The 19931-nt window shown below is 44.8% G+C and overlaps 1 protein-coding gene across 1 annotated transcript; it reads left to right on the top strand.

The window, feature by feature from the left end:
* Positions 1 to 18655: 18655 nt before the first annotated feature.
* On the top strand, positions 18656 to 19314 carry LOC117835896 (uncharacterized). Its single transcript, XM_034715222.2, has one exon. It carries the CDS (start codon positions 18806 to 18808, stop codon positions 19151 to 19153), a length of 348 nt encoding a protein of 115 aa, XP_034571113.1. The 5' UTR covers positions 18656 to 18805; the 3' UTR covers positions 19154 to 19314.
* The last annotated feature ends 617 nt before the right edge of the window (positions 19315 to 19931 follow it).

Genomic DNA, 19931 nt, shown 5'->3' with positions numbered 1-19931 from the left:
TTTGACTTAGTAGTACACTAGAAAACCCATGGCACGGTGTTGCCGCGCCTACATGGATTGAGCCGATGGTATACCTGGAAGCATGTTTAAAAGATTGGTCATATACTTAGGAGCTGTCGAATCTGCGAAAAGGGAAAATCTTTGAGGAAAATAGTGCATCCATTCATCTTTGAACCGTGAGGATGGATTGAGCTGATGGTATACTGGAAGCATGTTTAAAGATTGATCATATACTTAGGAGCTGACGAATCTGCGAAAAGGGAAAATCTTTGAGGAAAATAGTGCATCCATTCATCTTTGAACCGTGAGGTTTAAGGAACATATCGTCCTGCAACTGCATAGGGTTAAGGACGACTTTCGACCAATAGTTAGACAATGGCTAGATAACTTTTGTAAATATCTCCTACAGTCTGTACATATTTTTTCCCCTTTTGAATGAAGCGCTGTGGGGAACTTCCCCACAGTTTTAATAAAAAAAAGATTGGTCATATAGCAAATACAAAATGATCATATAACATATAGTATGAATTATTAAACAGACATTGCTTTGGAAGTAGCAGGTATGAGAAGAACAGGATTTGAGACAGATAATTTCAGTATTAAGATGACAAGTTGCGCTTTTGCTAAAAGTTCAGTAGCGAATACCTATACATTATACATGCAATTGGAAACAGTGTATTTGTACTTTTTTTTAAGGTTGCACTTTGACCTAGGATAGTCACATGCAAACAACACATCTTACGTATCAATGAAATTAAGACAAATGTCCAAAGTATTCACCATTGCGATGTGATGTTATTGTCGGCAATAAACACTTTATGTCAAATGTCCAAAGAGTTCATTACCAAACATCTTAAGAAAACACATCGTTGCCGACAATAACAAAGAAGCTTGTCTTACCATGAAAGATGAATACTACAGCAACAAGAACAACAATATAGCCTTTCAGTCCCAAGCAAGTTGGGTAGTTACCATGAAAGATAAATGAGTAAAAAAATTAATCTCATTGTTTGGTATTGAACTACTTCAGATATCGTGTTAACTGGATTCAGTTGCTACTTTTTCCATAACAGCATAGGTGAGTACACTATACATGAGAGAATTCCCCAAAAGGAGCTTATACAAGACAGTCGGGTAATGAGCTTATACAAAAGGTGTAGCTCCAATTCGTGAACTTTTTAAATAAGGAAGGATGCTAACACGCTAGTAACCATAGTCTCTCGTGAGATTAATATGATTTTTTTTGGTAGACTCTTGTACATATCTGCAAGGCTGGTTGGGATACAAAGAACTCTTTAAATATATCATCCGTCCTTGCCAAATTAAAATGAAGAGGTGGAATGAGTCCTGCCAGGGAAGGAGGATGCGCCAGGACTCCTGCTCCTAGGACTGCCTTCCCTTTGAGCCCATCTTAAGTTCTTCTAGGTAATCATAGATTGTACATTTATGGGGATCGCTAAGCAACTGAGAGGAGACACACAGCATTGTTTATAACTTTTAAAAGAACTGGATGGGGGAAAAAATAGTGCTTTTGTGTTGTACTACCAGAAAAATGCAAACAGAGTGAAATTGTAAAAATCGCTTCACAAATAATCGATGCCTCAAATCGATAAGCTATAGTTAGGATTGAAAGAAAGGCTCATGTTTTGAACATGCAATAATTGTTCTTGCTTCCTAGACTCCTAGTTGATATTACTTTCTTATCATAACCTCAATACCTCATATCTTGTTTTTATGGCAGAATCAATGGCATGAGTTCAAATGGCGCTGTTGAATTACTTCCTAATAGCCGAGTTAACTTTTGCAATAGAAGGTACATTGGAACGGAGAAAAGTAAGAGGGCGAGGTGAACAGCTTGCATGCCTCAGAGATAAGCATGAACTTGCCTCTGCTTCTCCCTTGTTGGTGGAGTTCTTGTCAAGGTACCATCGCATGCATGGTACGCTCTCTTGAGGTCGTAATTGCCGGCGCCACCTCCCTGGCCGCTGCCGCCCAGCGAGTCCCTACGTCAACGAGCGGCATGCCTTGCGAACCTTGCCATTGGCTCGCCTTGCGCGGCGCGGGTACTCAACCCTCCTTCCCATAGGAGAACCAGCAGGGAACGGAGGCGAGGCTCAGCAAGCGTAGGGAGGTGTGCGAGGCATTCAACGGCTGCGTGGTGCAGCGTTCCGTCGAACAGGTCGTGGGCGCACGAGGTGTGCCGCGTCCGCTCGTAGACAGGGGCGCCCACGGCTGCTGCGGAGAACCCGGTGCTGAGGGCGAGGACGGTGGTGGGTCGTCGGGGACTACCCAGTCCACGCGGCCGCGAGCTCCTGCCTCCTCCCCGATGTGCGCCGGCTGCGGGAGAGACGACGGGAACGGGACACGGGAGAGACGTCGGGAAATCACGAGGGATCGCGAACTCTGACGGAAGACAGCAAGCCCGGATCAACAGACCAGGAAAACTTTGCCCGAGATCTGAAGGTGGAGAAAACGGGGCAACGTGGCCCAATAACGTGCAGGAGCTTGTCCGCAAGTTTCGTCATTTAGAGATAACTAAAAATCTTTACATTTTAAACCTGAGAGAACAGAAATGTTTGGCCGAAAAAAATGTTTTTTTTTTCACCTCAACCCATGTTAAGAGGGAAACGATCTATCGAACAAAGCCTAAAAAAATATACGCGTCGGTTGAGAGAATTATACTCCTCATGGAAAAGACAGACACAACAAAACTAGATGAATTATGTGCACTTATCCAGTAGGAACCTCCGTGCTGTTCCTTAAAAAAAATTATGCGCAGGTATCACTTGTTTTACGTGGAGTGGATATGATAAAGCAGGAGCTGCTCCCGTACGTTTCAGCATGGCGCAAATACCTGACAGCAAGCAGTGTCGTCTAGCGCCTTGCAGCGTGCGTTCTCTTCAGGATTCTTTTTAAGCCTTTTGTACCCAACCGTAGTGTGGAAGTGGGACTGCGTATTCTTCAGGATTCTATGGATTCTTCAAGAGGCGACGGTGGCATCGTCTGACATGCATTAGCAAAGGGAGCATGAAGAACAACTGGCTCCAGCCTTCCAGATAGAGTGGAAAGAAGATTATATATATTCATGAAATCTTGTATGAATTTCATATAAAAACCATAACATAGAAATCATACAAGATTTCTAAAAGTTTGATTTAAGTACACATGACTTTAAAAAATATATTCATGCAAAATTCAAAATCAAACCCCCCACATGCCGGTGAAGCACAAAATTACGACTTTAGAAGCTTCTTGCTCTTGAGTTTTGCCATAGTACTAATGCCGGAGCACCTCGAAATCCTATCAAACATACCCTTATGCCAGTTGCGACTTCACATGTTTGTACATGAAACCATTTCATAAACAAAACGGAATACACTAAAAATCAGGTGAAATCATATTTTCCATCGGATTTAGCTTCAGTCTTGTACGGAGTATGTACAATGGTACAGTGTCATATTTTCCCTACGACGGTTCGGAAAAAAGAAACAGGAATCCCCACGACGTATTTATCTGGGCCTCTGTTTCCTTTTGTTTGCTTTTACGTAGGTGTGGAATAATCATTGCACCGCCATAAATAGGCGCACAGTGGATTCGTACGCAGGGGTCATATCTCATCGATTGGCGATATACGTGCAGGTGCAGTGGCACGTACGTACTCCTTGACGCTTAGCGTCGCATCGCATGCATTTACTGCAGCGCAGCTTACAGCCGTGCAGCGCAGGTACGGCCTACTCGCGTGTTGGCTCCGGCCGAGCAGCGAGCACTGAGCACACTAGCAGTAGCTAGCGTAGCACAAGGTGCATCCATCTCGTCTCGTGTCGTGACAGATCCAGATTCGAGAAAGTTTGAAGTTTCAACGCGTACGTCTTCGTAACCCTTCAACAAAATATGGTGTTATTATTCCTCTTCGCCTTCGGCTCGTCCGCCAAAAAAAAAGACTCATTTTTCCTTGTGTTTCTAGAGAAAAGGGTCATCTATCGGCCTTTGTTCTGTTATTACGAGCATTATTAACCTGACCCCCATGGAGTCTGACCTTTCAATGACGAAGGGGACATAACTTTACCACGCGTCCTAGAATGAAAAAAAAAAAAGACAGGTGTGACTAAGGTCCTGTTTGGGAGGGAGGGGCTAAAGTTTAGCCCTAGGCTAAAGTTTAGCACTCTATTTGATGGTCTAAACTTTAGCCCTTTGGGGTGTTTGGGTGGGAGGCTAAACTTTAGCACATATGTTGATAAAAGACCTATTTACCCCTGCTTTCTCTCCTCTCCTCTACCCCTCCTCTACTTCTTCCTACGGTAGTGCAAGGATAAGATTTTTTTCTTCCTTCCAAGCCAATTCCATGACAAAAGATAGCAACACTTCTTCCTGTGCTGCTCGCCCACCTACTCCTCCTCTGCGCCATGGTGCCACTGCCTCCGCGGCCGCGACGCCGCAGCCGCTACCGATCCTGCCGGTCCCGTCCTACACGCAGCTCGCGTCGTCTTCCACCGGTGGCTTGGGCACGCGGCGGATCGAGCTCCGTCTCCGGCGGCTTGGGCGCTCCGGCGGCCGGGCGGAGGTAGCGGCGGTGGTGGTGAGCAGTCCTGGCCTCGTAGGCGGTGGGGCCGGCCGGAGGAGGCGGGGTCGGGCGGGGCTGCCTCCGTGCCGCGGCCAGCACCCCTCCCAGGTCGACGGATGGGCAGCGCAGGGACGGCTCCGGAGGAGCCGGCGCAGCGGCGGCGGCGAGGATGGGGAGCGAGGATCCGGCCAGCCGCCCCGGATCCGGACGGCTGTCACCGTCCTCCCCGAGACGGGGTTGACAAGCCCGGCGGCGCCAAGAGAGAGGGGGGTGCGGAGGTGGCGGGCCGGGCGGAAGAGGCATGGCCGGACGGAGGCGGCGGGGCCGGCGAGGCGGAGGCGAAGTGCGGCGGGGTCGGTGAGGCGGAGGCGGCGGCGGCCGGGTGGAGGCGGTGAGGCCGGGCGGATGGCGGCAGGGGTGCGGCGGGAGGAGAGAGAGAGAGAGCGGGAAGGGGGGCAACAGGGGGAATTGGATAAGGGGACCACTTTTAGCCCCTTTTAGTCCATTTTAACACCCCTTGGAGGGGCTAATGGATCATGGGGGGCTAAAGTTTAGCCCCTCCATTTTAGCCCTGATATTTGGATGAGAAGGGCTAAAATTTGGCTAAAAGGAGGGGGCTAAAGTTTAGCCCCCCTCCCAAACACCCCGTAAGGGTGGTAAAGGACCTCCAAGGCCTCCTCCAATGGTACGAGTTAGTACTTAGCTCTAAGTACTTTAGAAGAAAACTCTTCCAATAATTTAGCTCTTAGCACATAGCTCATAATATGAATGACCTTACACGTCATTCTCACGTAATCTTGAAGTGTCTGTATGAGACTACCTTTTTATTAAGAGGTAGCTCTTCTCTCTGCTATTAAGATATGAGAAAATATTTTATGAGCTAGCTCATATGCAATCATTGGAGGGGGTCTAATTTAGCCTAGTAAATTTAAGGATCGAGCTTCATAGGAATCGGACAATAATAATTTATGATTTTGATTAAAATAAATAGGCATAAGTCGGAGAGTAAAGGAGCCGTTCGGTGCGACCTCTTTCTTCCTCGCGCTCTCGATGGCCCTGGGGTTGCATCGCACGGCAGGGGTAAGGTAAATGGTGCAAAGATTTGTGAAAAGAAAGTATAATCTGTACAAGATTTCGAGTGGCAAGTGCACATGTAGCTAGCTCAAATGCATTTATATACGTGCACAGGCCGCTGCAGTAGTAAAAAGCGTTGGAGTGACTCCGTGAGGCCGTGACTGCCACAACAGAGAGAGCTTTTTACCCCCACGGCCCTTTTTCTACTGCCTGCTCCCCCATGTCGGGTGGGAACGGACAGCCCCGCCGCGAGCGCGAGGCCTCGTCCAAGAGCAGGGGGGCCACCGCATCCCGTGCGCGCCGTGCCCGCCACGTGCCCTCCGGTCCCCAGCGGCTTCCACGGCCTGGGACCGCTCTACGTCCTCGCGCAGCTACTGACGCCGCTGGCCCGGGCACCGTGGCCCCCACTCCGCGACTGCTGACCTGGCCCGCGCCGGGCCGGATCCGGCGGCCTGGATTCGTTCGTCGTGCAGCAGCGGGCGGCTGCGATACCACCAGTAGGCACCCGCGGCGCCGGAGCCGGCGACGTTTGCGTGGGTGGGTGGCCGCGTTGAGGAGTTTGGTGTTGGGCGATCGCAGGGAGGGACTAGGGAGCGGTGGCAGCGGCAGGACGGATAGGACGGCGCGGGTTCCGAGGCGTGGCAGGGCGGGCAATTATGCGTGTCCGGGCGATGCGAAGTGCGGGCTCGCTGTCTCCGGGACCGGGACACGCCGACTCGGCGAGGCTGTGCGATCTGCGATCCTTGGGTGAGCAAGCGAAGCGAGCCAGCCAGCCACAGTCCGTGCACCTCGCCTCGCTTCCTCTAGGCTCGGTGGCTTGCCATGGCGTCCTCGATTGATGATGACGCATCGATGCTCCATGGTCCATGTCCTTTCCCGCCGGAATGCTTTTGCTGCTGAAGAAGGAATCATGGCCCATTTGGTGACCGGGGAAATTGGTTACGTTCAAAAGTAAGGGCAGTGTATTTTGTTCTAAGACTTGCTTGATTTTTTGTTAAGTTTATAGAAAAATATACTGATATCTCCATCATCGAATGTATTTTATTTTGATCTACCCTGAAATATGTTTCCGATGCCGCATACTTGGCATAGTAGATCTTAATATATTTCTAGATAAGCTTGCTCACAATTTAAAATGTTTCACTTGGTACAAAGCTAAAAATATTTAAGAGCTGCTTTTCACTATTGTGAAAAAAGCTCGGCAACGATGCCACACGGGGATCCGTCGTTTGTGGTTGCTATGACGTGTGTTTGTTGCCTGGGGTGGTCGTCGTGTGATTTTTCGCTGGTTTTAAGTTAAATAACCGTGCGGTATGAGGTTTTTGGATCAGTTTTGCTTATAAACTGGATCAACTCTTTTTCTACCTACAGTGAATAGCAGGAACTCCCTGCCCTTTTGGGAGGTTGCTTCGGGAAAAAAAAAAGCTAAAAACATTTTAACGGAGTGAGTAGTATTTAGTTACTTAGAACTGAACACTTTTTTATAGAGATGTGCCATGTGTACAAAACAATTTTATAGAAAACATATTCAGGGTCTCTTTAGGATACATGGCTTCCAAAACATAAGAATATGAAAAACACAGGATTTTAAGTTGCATGAAAGTTGCAATACTGTGAGGATTCAAAATGCTGATGAGTTTCTAAATTAACCTTTGGATACAACATAAGAAAAAATATAGAAAATCAATGTGAGGTCCAATTTTCCTCTGAAATTCCTATGGACCCTGCATCCCATAGGAATCACGAAGAATTCCATAGCGTGCGATCTTTTCTTTGAAAGAGACACATAGAATTTTTTTTCTATATGATTGAAATTATTTAAGTTTCTATGCTTTATCTTTGTTTCAAAGGGCGTAATTCCTTAACCAGCTGGGTAGTTTGTTTACTCGACCTCTGTTCTACCATTAAAGGCTCGCTGTACGAATAGGATCTCACATGTGGACATATATTTTCGGCCATAGTACCCACAGTGCTATCAACAGAAGCAGTGGCACTTCAATGCCTATGCAGTAGGCACTAATACCCCGTGAAAAGATTGATTAGGCACCAATAATTTATTCCTGGAGCTATCAATCTAGAGGCTGACTGCATAAATATAATGAAACAGAATATTTCTGTTGGTGACCAGTATTTTAACAAGCTTCTATGCAGCAATTATTGCCTCTCAGGGAATGACACTGACAAGGCAGTTAGTGAACCACACCATTATGCTGTAGATACTCCTAGAAAAAAAAAAGCTTAATAAGCTTATTCTCCAATATACTACTCCGATTCCTTAAAAAAGAAACACAATATACTTGCCCTTTCATAGACTTGGATTCAGATATGCTGCAGTATCTCTTATTGTATACTTTCTGCATTTGGTATTATTGTTAAGCCAAAGTATCAAAAAACCACTTTGTCGGCAGGGCTTTGATAATTGCACAGTCGGTATATCTTAGTACACTATATAGTACAGTTGCTACTATAAAACCCAATAATGTTTTCAGAAAGGGCATTAGGGAGCATATACACGATGAACACTTGCCAGTTGGAAAAGTTCACATGCTTTGTATTGCGGGGGAAAAAAAATGCCAATTCATGTACCTGAATTCTGGAGCGCATATAGTTGTCTGCTCTGGCCCTTTTAGCTAGTGCCGTGGTTTGTTATCATATTGCATTGGCACTTTCTCCCCCAGTCCCCCAATCTGTTGCATGCATGTTACGAATAAGGACATAACCAGCTGCAAGAGAATATATGATTCCATATGATCTTTTTTTTCCGGCATAAACAACTTGTGCCTTCTGTTGAGTTAATGGCACAGCCAGCTGAATAATCTGTTATAGATTTTAAGTTGTGTGTATCCAAAGTCTTGAGGTTTGGAAAGAGGTAGGCCTGGCAGTTGCAGCTGTGAGGACCTTGCATTGTGCAATGTTCTCCACACCATCATTTTTCTAGCCCAAGGGTGCAAGAAACTTCAACATGTCAAGAGATTGGGACCCAGCAAAATACTTTTGTAGGAAATGAAGAGATCATGTCACACTGCTTGCTGCTGCGGTCTGGTGAATGGTGATTTGGCCATAGCATGAAGGAAATATTTTCTCTGGTGGGAGGAAAAGGGACAGGGCACCACACAGTGGCTACCACCAAGTGGTGTCTTATCTAAGTGTGTGCTTGCTTGGTGCTTTAGTGTAGGCCCAGCAGGCCCAAGGATAAAAGTTAGGGGTGTTTGGATTCATGTACTAATTTTTAATTTTTAGTTCGGATCACATCGGATATTTGGATACCAATTAGAAGGACTAAACGTGAACTAATTATAAAACTAATTGCATAAGTTATGGTTAATTCGCGAGACGAATCTATTAAGCCTAATCAATTCATGATTAACATATATTTACTGTAGCATCACATGGTCAAATCATGGACTAATTAGGCTTAATAGATTCGTCTTGCGAATTAACCATAATTTATACAATTAATTTTATAATTAATCTATATTTAATACTCCTAATTAGTATCTAATGTTTAATGCCCATGACCCAAACAGGTTAGGGTCAAGTGGATTAGAATCAACGGCTACTGATGATGCCTAATGCTAACAAAAAGCCTTGAATCAGAAAGGAGGAAATGAGAGGATCTAGATTCTAGAAGTAGGGGCAACCTAGCTCGTAGTACTACCGCCTTGAGTTGAGCCTACTCCATGTCTCGTGCCATGATTTTGGGTAATTTTGACTGGAAAGTGGTATTGAACACTCTGGTGAAAAAAGTCTCTCCAACAAGGCATGCATGCCAAATCTTTGAATCAAACATGGAGCAATCATGCAGATCCAGGCATGCATAATGCACACAAATGATTATGATCTGCCTGTGGTAAATATGCCTGCATATATGCATGCCATGTGGCTCATGACAGTAACTGTTGGCAGAATTCAACCTTTTTTAAAAAAATAAAATAAATCTTCAGGTCATCTATCAGGTACTAAGTCAGAGAGGGATGGGGACATGGTGTCACCACCATGACCCATGTACATTACCATCTGAAAACCAGTGAAGCGAAGCACTCTCATTTGCGAAGCTGTCCTGCTCAGCTCCAGGTGGTGAATTTGTTACATGATGTTGTCTGAGCGGAGTAGTTAATTCTGAGATAGTGGTTACCGATGTGTGGAGCGTCCTAATCACTGAACAGAGTCTTGTTGACACAAATTGTCCGAGGCCATTAATCCAGTGGATGAGATGGCAGATCATGTTGCTCCTCAAATGGTATAACAGTTAACATCTCTCGTTTTTCTGAAATGGCACACTGGAGTAGTACATGGGATGATTGAGCTGATTGGCTGACATTGATGCAGAAAAATTAGGCCGGTCTGAAATCAAATAATTGAGCTCCTTTTATTTAGGAGTACATCACAATGTCCCTTCAATGGATTGGGTTCTACATCAAATAGAAAAAATCAGAGCACTATTAACTCATGGATAATTGTCTGAACGGCCAGAAACATGTCTGAACTCGGAGGAAAAATTACACTATGGTCGTTACCCAACCAATACTCGTTCACAAAAGTGTACAGTTTATTATTAAAAATTCTACACACTTCAATCTGGTCAGTCAGGCGTTATCCTAGATCAGATTCTTCAGAACTCATCAGAGGATAGAAAGAAAGCACACATCACATCCAACGCACACGTTTTCTTTCCATCTTCCAGTTTCCTCCGTCTCTGTAGCCTCAAGCCCTGAAGGAAAAGCTCACCCGGCTGCAAAGTGCAAACCTGCACTCCTGCAGCCACTGAGCCATGTCAGTCGTCAGCGTCAGTATATCCGTACGAATAGGGCAGGGTCTCCGCGTATGTACATCCGTACCGTGCGTGCATGCATGCGATGCATGCCAGCGCAGTGCTAGGAGGAGCTAGAGCTAGCTGCTGCTGTCTACGAGACGTCTAGACATGGGGCCAGGGCACGGAAAAGAAAAGAAGAGAAAGGGAAATGAAAGAGAAAAAGAAAAGAAAAGACGCTTCTTTTTTTTGTGATCGATGTCGTGCCATGCCGCAACCGAGCGTGATGGGCGCGTGCAGCTTTCGCTGGTCACCTCATGAGGCCATGGCGGATGGACATGGACCTCTGGATGGAGGTGCTGACCTGAAACGCCGGCGACGCTTTGCGTTGCTTGGCAGTCGGCACTCTCAGCTCGGCCAGCATCTTGGCCCCAACAGCCGGTCGATGACGAGGACTGAGGGGAGCTGCTACTACGAGCAACTCGTGGACACCTTGTTGCCATGCATGCCGATGCACGGGAGGATCGACGCTGATGTGCAGGTAGTACATGGTCCGTGATGGCATGATGGATGGGAGAGACCGGGGAGGGGTCAACGATTGCAATGGCAATGGCAAAGATGTGGCCGGCGTACACAAACGATCTGCAGCACATGTCCTCTTGTTTCGTGGAAGCTAAGTATGGCATCATCCCTGTTTTACAGAAGTTTCATTCGGGTGCATGATCCGACATATGCCTTTCGTGGAAATTTTCATAGTAACTTTCATTTTAAAAAGAACAGCATTTTTTTCACGCGCTTCCGGTGATATTTCAAAGATTAAACACTGTTTCAGATTACTCTGAAGGTGAAGTTTCAACACCGAGCTCAAAATTTCAAAACTAACATTTGACATCTCAAGACGCGCGGACAAAGTTCCAGTCAAGTAAAAAAAAAAGAAGTGTAAAAAATCCACGCAAGTTTCGAAACAATTGCACGTCGCCGTACATCTCGCCGGTTTGATCAAAATATCAAGAAAACTGCCGTTGATGAACAAACAATAATGGCATATTGGCATCCAATTCAAGGCCTGCTTGATTGGATAATACTGCATTGTACGTCAATCAGGTCATGAACGGCTGCGCTGAAACTCCTGAAAGAAAAAATCTGGAACCATGCATGCGACCGCGTTCTGCAAAGTCAGTGGCCACCCGGCAGAGCCGTGCGCGCGCCAGATGCAACACAACACCACCAGGTCGAGCCATGGACACCTCCTCTCGCACCTGACGGGCAATTGCATCGGGACACGGGCAGAATTGAATCACCGATGAGAGAGGGAGAGGGAGAGGGAGAGGGGGAGAGGGAGCGCTTTGGATCGGAGGATATCACATTCACATCACCAACCCGAGTAGAATGCCATCGATCGATCAGTACAGCACTGATGCCCTTTGAGAACGGGGAGAGATTCCCTTCGCCAGGACTGTCCTCGTGTCCTGTCGTTTTGGTACAAAAGGAAAAACAAGAAGTTTGCGCAACATACACAGGGGTACTCGGGGGTAGTTTTGCATTACCTGAACCCGGTCGAAGTATCCCAAAATCACTAGCATCTTCTGCAACCTTTTACGCTGGAGGAGGGAATCATCACGATCACTAGCCCCTAAACTCGTATCAAAATGCTGGGGGTGCAAGTTGCCAGCGTCACTGTTCATTCTTCATTGCAATCTTTCAAAATGGACTGAACTTTCATGAGACTGTTTTTTTTACCACTGTGAGCAAACAGATGAACGGCATCATTGAGCTCGACAGGTACTCTTGATCGAAGAGGACAAGGATTGGTCACTTTTGCATGACCTCACTCCAACTGCTACGCTTTTATTGGGATTTGTGGATCACGCCCGCCCCCTTTTGGCTCCCTTTCCAGGATCCACAGCACTCGCCTGCATGTCTCTTTCTCCATCGCGTCTGCCAACATGTCTGCTGTACTATCCATCCATCCATACAGGCAGCAGTGCAGCACTGAGCTCAGGCCATCATGGACTCTCCAGCAGTGCAGGTTCTGCATCTTTTTGTGATTTTTGTTTAGGCTTGGAACGTGGTGGAAGGGCATTGCTAGCCCTTTTCTTTGTGGAGTTGCTCATGGAAAGGTTCTGAATTTTGTTTACCTGCAGACTGCAGAGCTCGTGATAATTTCCCTGTTGTTTTCCTCCCTCGACTGTAATGGAAGCTCGTGAAACCAACAGCTTCAAGAAGTGAGCGCTACTTCATTTTGCTACGAAGCACAGATGCAGTGCACATCTCAGCAGCAGGTGACTTTCTTTCTCAACTTCTGCAATGAGCCGGGGTCAGAACTCAACTCCCGGGTGCTGCCTTGCTGGGCTTCGATTTTTTTCTTGGCAGATAGTGTTTAGGCCTAGCGCAATCTCTGCAGCCCGAGCAATCTAGCACATGACCTGCCTGCCCTTTTGGGCCATATATGGGCCATCATAATCTATTCTATACTACATTTCAATAGCCCAGCCATCTGATTGTGTTCTCCCACCATGTTAGATAATTTAGCCTGAAAAATATATTGACATAACTGATAAGAGCAAAATGGCGAAAACAGAGCAGCTGTTTATCAGTAACATATGAGGCGAAATCTGAACTAAGAATGTACTTAGTGGCATTATCTTCTTTTCCTCATTTCATTTTGAAGAGAAACTTTTAGCCACCTAACAGGGACAGCAGGACAGGTACCACAATATTTATTGACAAAAACTGAGCTTGTACATATATCTTGCACAATTACGGTTAATCGCTGAGCTAAGACGAGCTCATGCATTCTCGACTTGTGTAGTTTACCTCTTCTAAAGGCCTGGCATTTTGTATACACAGGCACACAACTATGTCTATATCCATCTTTCGAAAAAAAACTATGTCTATATCCTGGTGGGTTGAGCCAGGCAACCAAAATGATTTGTTGGAGTTCGGCAAGAGCAAGGACATGCGTTCTTTTTTCTTTCCTGGGAAAAATGGCATGTGGGTCTTAGGGGTGCATGTGGCTGGGACATTAGAAAAACATGGTCGACACGGTACAGAATCAATGATACCAAGTATAAGGCGAGATAGCGGCACGATCATCTGTTAGGTAATGGACAGGGCCTTACCTGACCTTATCTGTAGCTAGCAACCCCCATGTGCTCACTCATTGGCCTGTGTGCATGGAAGCATGAATACTGTCAAGCCGAATCAACTAAAAGAAATGTACCCCTGATAACAAAGCAACTAAATAAATGCAGACACGATAACAAACTTATCCTCGATCAGATGAAGGATTTGCAGGGTATCAGGAAGGGGGTACGCACCCTAATTCCCCTCGTTTCTAGAACTCCACTTGCTAATTTCTAAAGATTCATAGACCTAAGTCAGATTAATAGTGGGGGCAGAACAGATCTAGTATCCCGAACATGCATGTGAATGCACTGTATACTTTTGCTATTTTTTTACATGGCATATGTAATGTAAGGGAGAAAATACCATGATCTTCATTTGTTTTTCTTTTTTTCCAACGGAAGTGCAGTTGCCAGCTTGTTCAGCAAGTGATAAGCCTCATAAATTCCCAGTACCAGATAAGGGTGATAATGCAGCAGCCTCTCATGCGGATGTGGGAGGACAAGGACAAGGATCACCGTTATCATGTGAGCCTCGGCCACGACATTCATTATCTCATATCCTTTTCCAGCAGCCCTGAAAATCCTGTGACCTGCACGCAGTCACCACAGTAGCATGAGACTCACCAACAAACGAACGAAGTCATTCATAAAGATATCAAGGACACTGTCCATGACGACGGGAAAGTATCAGCAGTTCATGCACCTTTTGTGCATAGCATCAGCAGTTCAATATGGTCATATGGATGCATGCGTACCGGCCCACAGTTCACCGGAAAACCGCCCTCGCCCTGCAGCCGCCTTCTCCTTGCCCGACAACAGTTAGCTCACATGGCAAACGGACAGTGCCATTTGCCGGCCTGTTCCTTTAGACGGCTCACGTACAAACACTGAACCCCACCACGCGTTGGTGCACGCAGTTGCGTAGCGCAACTTGCCGCATCCGCACACATCACATGCCCTCGATCACTCACGCGGCCAATCTCCGCGCCAGCAATGGTGGCCCGCGCCATTCATGCATGGTTCGGCTTGGAGTACAGAGAACAGCAGCATGCCATGGCTGCGTGTCCGATCTTGTCTCTGAAGCTTGATTCACCAGGGGTCCCTCCTGGTGCAGCTGCCACAAGGCATTGCTCATCCTTTTCTGTGTCCAGAGATGAACAGCAATGAATGGCCATGGGAATCGGATAATGTGTGTTGAGGTGCTGCGTTCAAGCCCATGTGGAGGGGGATGGATGACGGTGAAATGTAGCCACCAGTATGTATCCATGATCTGTCTCACTGTCAATGCGTCCCTGTCAATTTGTCATCCAATACCCTGGAGAACAGAAATGAATGGATAAGGACATCTGAAGTGCCAAGATTGATTGGCATGGTGTAGGTTTATTGTAAATAAGTACATAACATTCCTCTTTATGATGGGGAAAATTATATTCTATAAGAGGTCGATTTCCTTTTAGTTTTCTGGAATCAACAACAAGAGGTTCTCTATTCAGTAACCTTATTTGACACATGGCAGGTAATCATGTGTTCCCAGAGGAAAATATCTGGCAACATTTCCATTAAGTTACAAGTTATGAACTGGCGATCCTTAAGATAACGAATTAAAATAAATAAAATATAAATATATTATCAATTTTCTCTTTATCAATTGGGAGAAATGATGAATAATTGCGACCTCCACTGGATCAGTGATGTTCTAGATGTTCAAACATAGCTTTGAACCTTTGCGGTTCAAGTGATGATTACAGTCAGACTTAGCCACCTAGGCCTTTTGACCTTGTTAGCCCAGGCCCTCCAATGGCAAATAGAAGCACATTTGCTTTAGTTGCACTATTCATATCCTCTATTTTATGTAATTGGAACTTACAAAAGGGAAGCAAGCTAATATGAGAGAAACCGAACAACTGAGTTCATGCACCTCCAGCTATATGTTACTGATAGGTGAAACTTACTGTAGCATTTATGCTCATCCATATTAAGCTTCAGCTTGGCAGCTGTCCACTGCCACCGCATGTCCACAGGTTTCATAAGCTACACGTTTAAGCGGGTACCAACGTTTGCTTTGTACCATATTGCGTTTATGCATTAGTCACTCACCAGAAACAACTCATATAGTACCTATACTTGATCACAAGGGTACCTAAACTTTTTGCTAGCAATGTAACATACTATAACAGTACCTGTACTATCTGCCTTTACTAGTGTAATCGGGATGGAAATTGGTCTTTCATTGGTCTTCCATGATTGGTCTATATCTGTTCGATTATCAAAATTTCAATAAGTTAATGAACCTTCCAAGTTCTATTCAAACTAAATAATACAGTACCACATGGATATACCACGTTACCTTTAACTACTTGAGTAATCTACCTGACAACTGATAGGCAATCGTACTAACTTATGACCTATTTAACATTCCCCAGAGTAGCTCTTATGATATCCGAAGAGAAAAAAAACATGATATACTCAGAAGATGATATGCAATTGAGTAGCATCATGTGCAGGGGACTGAAAGTCATATGGCCTGAAAGGGAATACAGAATTCATGACCCCACAATAAAATTGATTGAAACTACGTTTGCACCGTATACAGCACGATGTGCCTATGTGGACGAGCATCACCTCCGGAACGAAATCATTACATGGAGTGGATGATATTGCCTATGGCCAACCTAAAATGTAGCCCTAGATTCTTGTGGTCAATCAAATTGCAAAAAGAAGAAGCACCATGTGCATATAAATGGTATTTAAATGGAAGATTGAGACAGATGATTTACAAGACTTCTTAACTTATCCAGCAACCAGAGTGTAGTTAAAATTTATAATAGTGAAATATGAATATAGAATGCCAGTTGTGCTGTGTCAAGTATACAGAAAGTTTACCTGTGAAGATCAAATACATGATTCTGTTTAGCCAGTAAAAAGAAAAAGGGATAAGATAGTATGGCAGTGGACAATGACTCTTCCAGCTAGCAATAAAAAGCTCCATTTCTCTTGGAAAGATCTGAAAATAAGACAAAGATAAGTGGAATAAGTCAGAATGACAAGCAGAACACAAACCAATATAACAGTAATCTTCACCGAAAGGCAGTAAATGGAAATGAAAGGTAATACTTGATAGTCATGATAATATGATTACCACATACCTGATCTTTTTCTTTCACGCACTGTATCAAGCAGGATAATGACCGGCTTCACCGAAAGGCAGTACAGATTGGACACAGGCAATACTAGAGGAGCATAATGAGTTTTTTTTGGGGGTGGGGGTCGGGGTGGAGTTTGGAAGTCATCTATTGAGTCCCATAATTTAGTAAAAATATGTGTTATACCTTTTTTCACGAGAATTTTTGGTGTGTTCCTGATTAAAAGCTTCCTCAAGTTTAAGCCCCAGTATACAGATTTTTAATTCTCCTTTTTAGGTAAACTCAAGATCCTCTTTGCATTGGATTCTTTCATGGCCTAATCTTTGACGTATTAATATTATAGACCCCATTGTCTGTATGTACTATGCAGTACATGGGCCATTTGGGGCCCAAAGCCCCCTTCAAAATGAAATATGGTACAAGAGAAAATGGTACTGACTGCTGAATACTGGATAACAATTATATTTTTAACAAGACAACGGCTAAATCCTCTCATCTTCTCCAAGTGCATTGCTTCTACTTAATGCATCAAACTTCAAAACCATGAACATCAAGTCAAGATTGAAACAAATTGGGCACTGAGGATTTCAGTTTCAGGTGTTCCTTTAGAAAAAAAAAATATTCCACATCATACAGTGTGGTGTTGAATTGTCCAGGACTCCTTGCTGTGATACTTTCTCATTATGTATCTATTCAATCATTCTGCTATTCTAAAAATATGTTCATATACCATAATCTAGCAATATCTCAGACCGCTGTCAAGTCATTAGCATTAGTCTATGCTGCTACAGTGAAACATAAATGCATGAAATCGAAGGGCACTAACCTGGTTGTGACACCAAATATGTAACATGAGATTATAAAACAATTCAAATAAACCAATAAGTCAGCTTTCGAACTTGCAAGTTCAAATTGAAGGACTAATGGGCCCAAATGCACTCACCTTTTCATGAGGAAATCTTCTCTGGAGCCCTCATTTAGTTTTTCTTTTAGTTCTCCAACTGCTTATTTTGAATATCAATTGCTTAGAACACAAACTTCAGCAATAAAATGTACAACAGTTAAAGCACAATCATAGTTAACATTCCCTGTCAAGTGGTGCATACTTCCATAATGCAGTAACTAATTCATTTCATCAGAGAAAAGCAGCAGACACTCAGCACAGCACAAGATTCCATGGGCCCGTTCAAATCGTAGGAGCCAATCTCTTGCCATCCTTAAAGAAAAGAAGCACCAACCGACTAAAGCTAGTCATAGACCATGTCACAAAGAAAGACTTACAAAAGATATGCTAACATGCAAGTCCTTTTAGGATATATACAGGCTCAGAATTATGCAAAGGACTACAATAGGTTATCTCCGGAACCAACTCTGAATCAACTTTGTCTTAAACAAAAAAAAAGGATAACCAATATAGTTTGACAATGACATCCAGCCTAAACTTCCTTTACAAGCGATGACTGTGATCTGTTATGAATCTATGAGAGACATCTTGTTAGTTTATAGAATCTAATCTGGTAGCAGGATGAGATGTCCTCAGCTTGACAAATGGTTGGCTTTTATATTATCAGGAACAAAAAGTTTGAGTTCAAGCATTGCAGGAATCCATGACTGTATAGCACCAGTATGAGACTTTTCAAAATAGCGCATGAAGTTAACACATTCTTTGCTGTGCTATCTCAAGAGTGTAGCTTTGAGAGTTGGAAAGGAAATAGGGTGGTTGCTAAGGAAACTGAATCTTGAGAAAGGGCTAACAAAAAACTCTTAACCAGAAAAAAGTACTAGGTGGCAAGGTGGGTCGATTAGCATGGGAAAGCGCGCTCTTTCTCAGAATTCAGCAAAGGGACAAACTTTGCATTTCCTGAGGACCCCCAAATTCTCACAGCACCAGCAAGCACCGTCCCCTCTAGCCACCAACTGATGCCAGAGTTTTTTAATGCCAGGCCCAGGAAAAGGCCAGCAAATGAGGCTCACACCCAACTAACTCTGTCTCAAATCTCTGACCTCAGAACATGCACCAACATCTCACCATCATAAATACCCTTCTCCATCCCTCCCCGCCACTGCCTCCTCACAACCATATTAACCTCCCTACAAATAGCCTCCAGTCCAAGAAACCAAGGGGCATACAAAGCAGCAGCAGGAAGCAATGGAGATAGAGTCGGTCAAGTGTGAGTGCTGCGGCCTGAGGGAGGACTGCACCCTGGACTACATTGCCAGCGTGAGAGCAAGCTTCCACGGCCAATGGCTGTGTGGGCTGTGCTGTGAGGCAGTCAGGGATGAGGCGTGCAGGAAGAAGGCTCAGCCGGGCGTGGAGGAGGCTGTGAGGGCTCACATGGCGTTCTGCAAGATGTTCAAGTCGAATCCCGCTGTCCGGGTGGCCGACGGCATGCGGCAGATGCTCCGGAGGCGGTCCGGTGACATGTCGAAGCCGGAATCAGCAAAGAAGTACAGCACCTCGCAGGTTGGAGATGAATCATCGGTGACACTCTACTGAAGAGTTCATCCATCCTAAGGCTTGTAGACCGTCTAGCCCTCTCCTCAGGCTGAAATCCCTTCCACCTTTTGTCAGTTTGCTGTATGTTCTCATCATGCCATCTTCGATTGTACATAAGATTCATGAGAATAGATGCTAGTATTGTCTGGCTTTTTGATGAAGTTGCCTTCTTTCTGTGCTCACAACACAATCATTGAGTTGATAAGATATGCTTAGATATACTAACCCGTTTCTGTCTGGGACCTAACAAAAGAAGGTGAGATGGTTAGCATGTGCAAGCGGTATTGTTCACACCTCAGGTCACCTTGCTGTACCTAACTTGACCCGTGATGCGGACACTACACCCTCAAGGGATCCATGCATATTACCTAGCTGGTGGTTGCACGTTGCACCACAATGTTGCGCTCTTCCCTTTTATAAATTTATACTCATCTGCTTTCTGATTAACGACTAAATCTGCTCGGAAAAAGGGTTAAACTGAATCGAGCTCACTATAACATTGTAACTGTGACATAATACTTCCTACTAGAATTTAAAATTGTGACGCTGCAGTGTTATGGTTACTTTTTGCAAGAATGACCCCTGTTTCCTAAATGGATTTGAAGAAATTAAATTAATTTGGACATTGCAAAAACTTCATCAGTTCAACACCCCTTTCCAAAATAAATACTCTAACACCGAAGGTGACAGTTACACAACTGTACTGTAGTTTCACCTTTGGAAAACTCGCAACGTTCACTTTACAGTGGCAATTGATGATTCTGAATAAAGTGAAATG

The sequence above is a fragment of the Setaria viridis genome, chromosome 9, assembly GCF_005286985.2.
Source record: "Setaria viridis chromosome 9, Setaria_viridis_v4.0, whole genome shotgun sequence".
Classification (NCBI taxonomy): domain Eukaryota; kingdom Viridiplantae; phylum Streptophyta; class Magnoliopsida; order Poales; family Poaceae; genus Setaria; species Setaria viridis.
The sequence above is the reverse complement of the archived record's forward strand: the minus strand, read 5'-3'. Positions and strand labels throughout refer to the sequence as shown.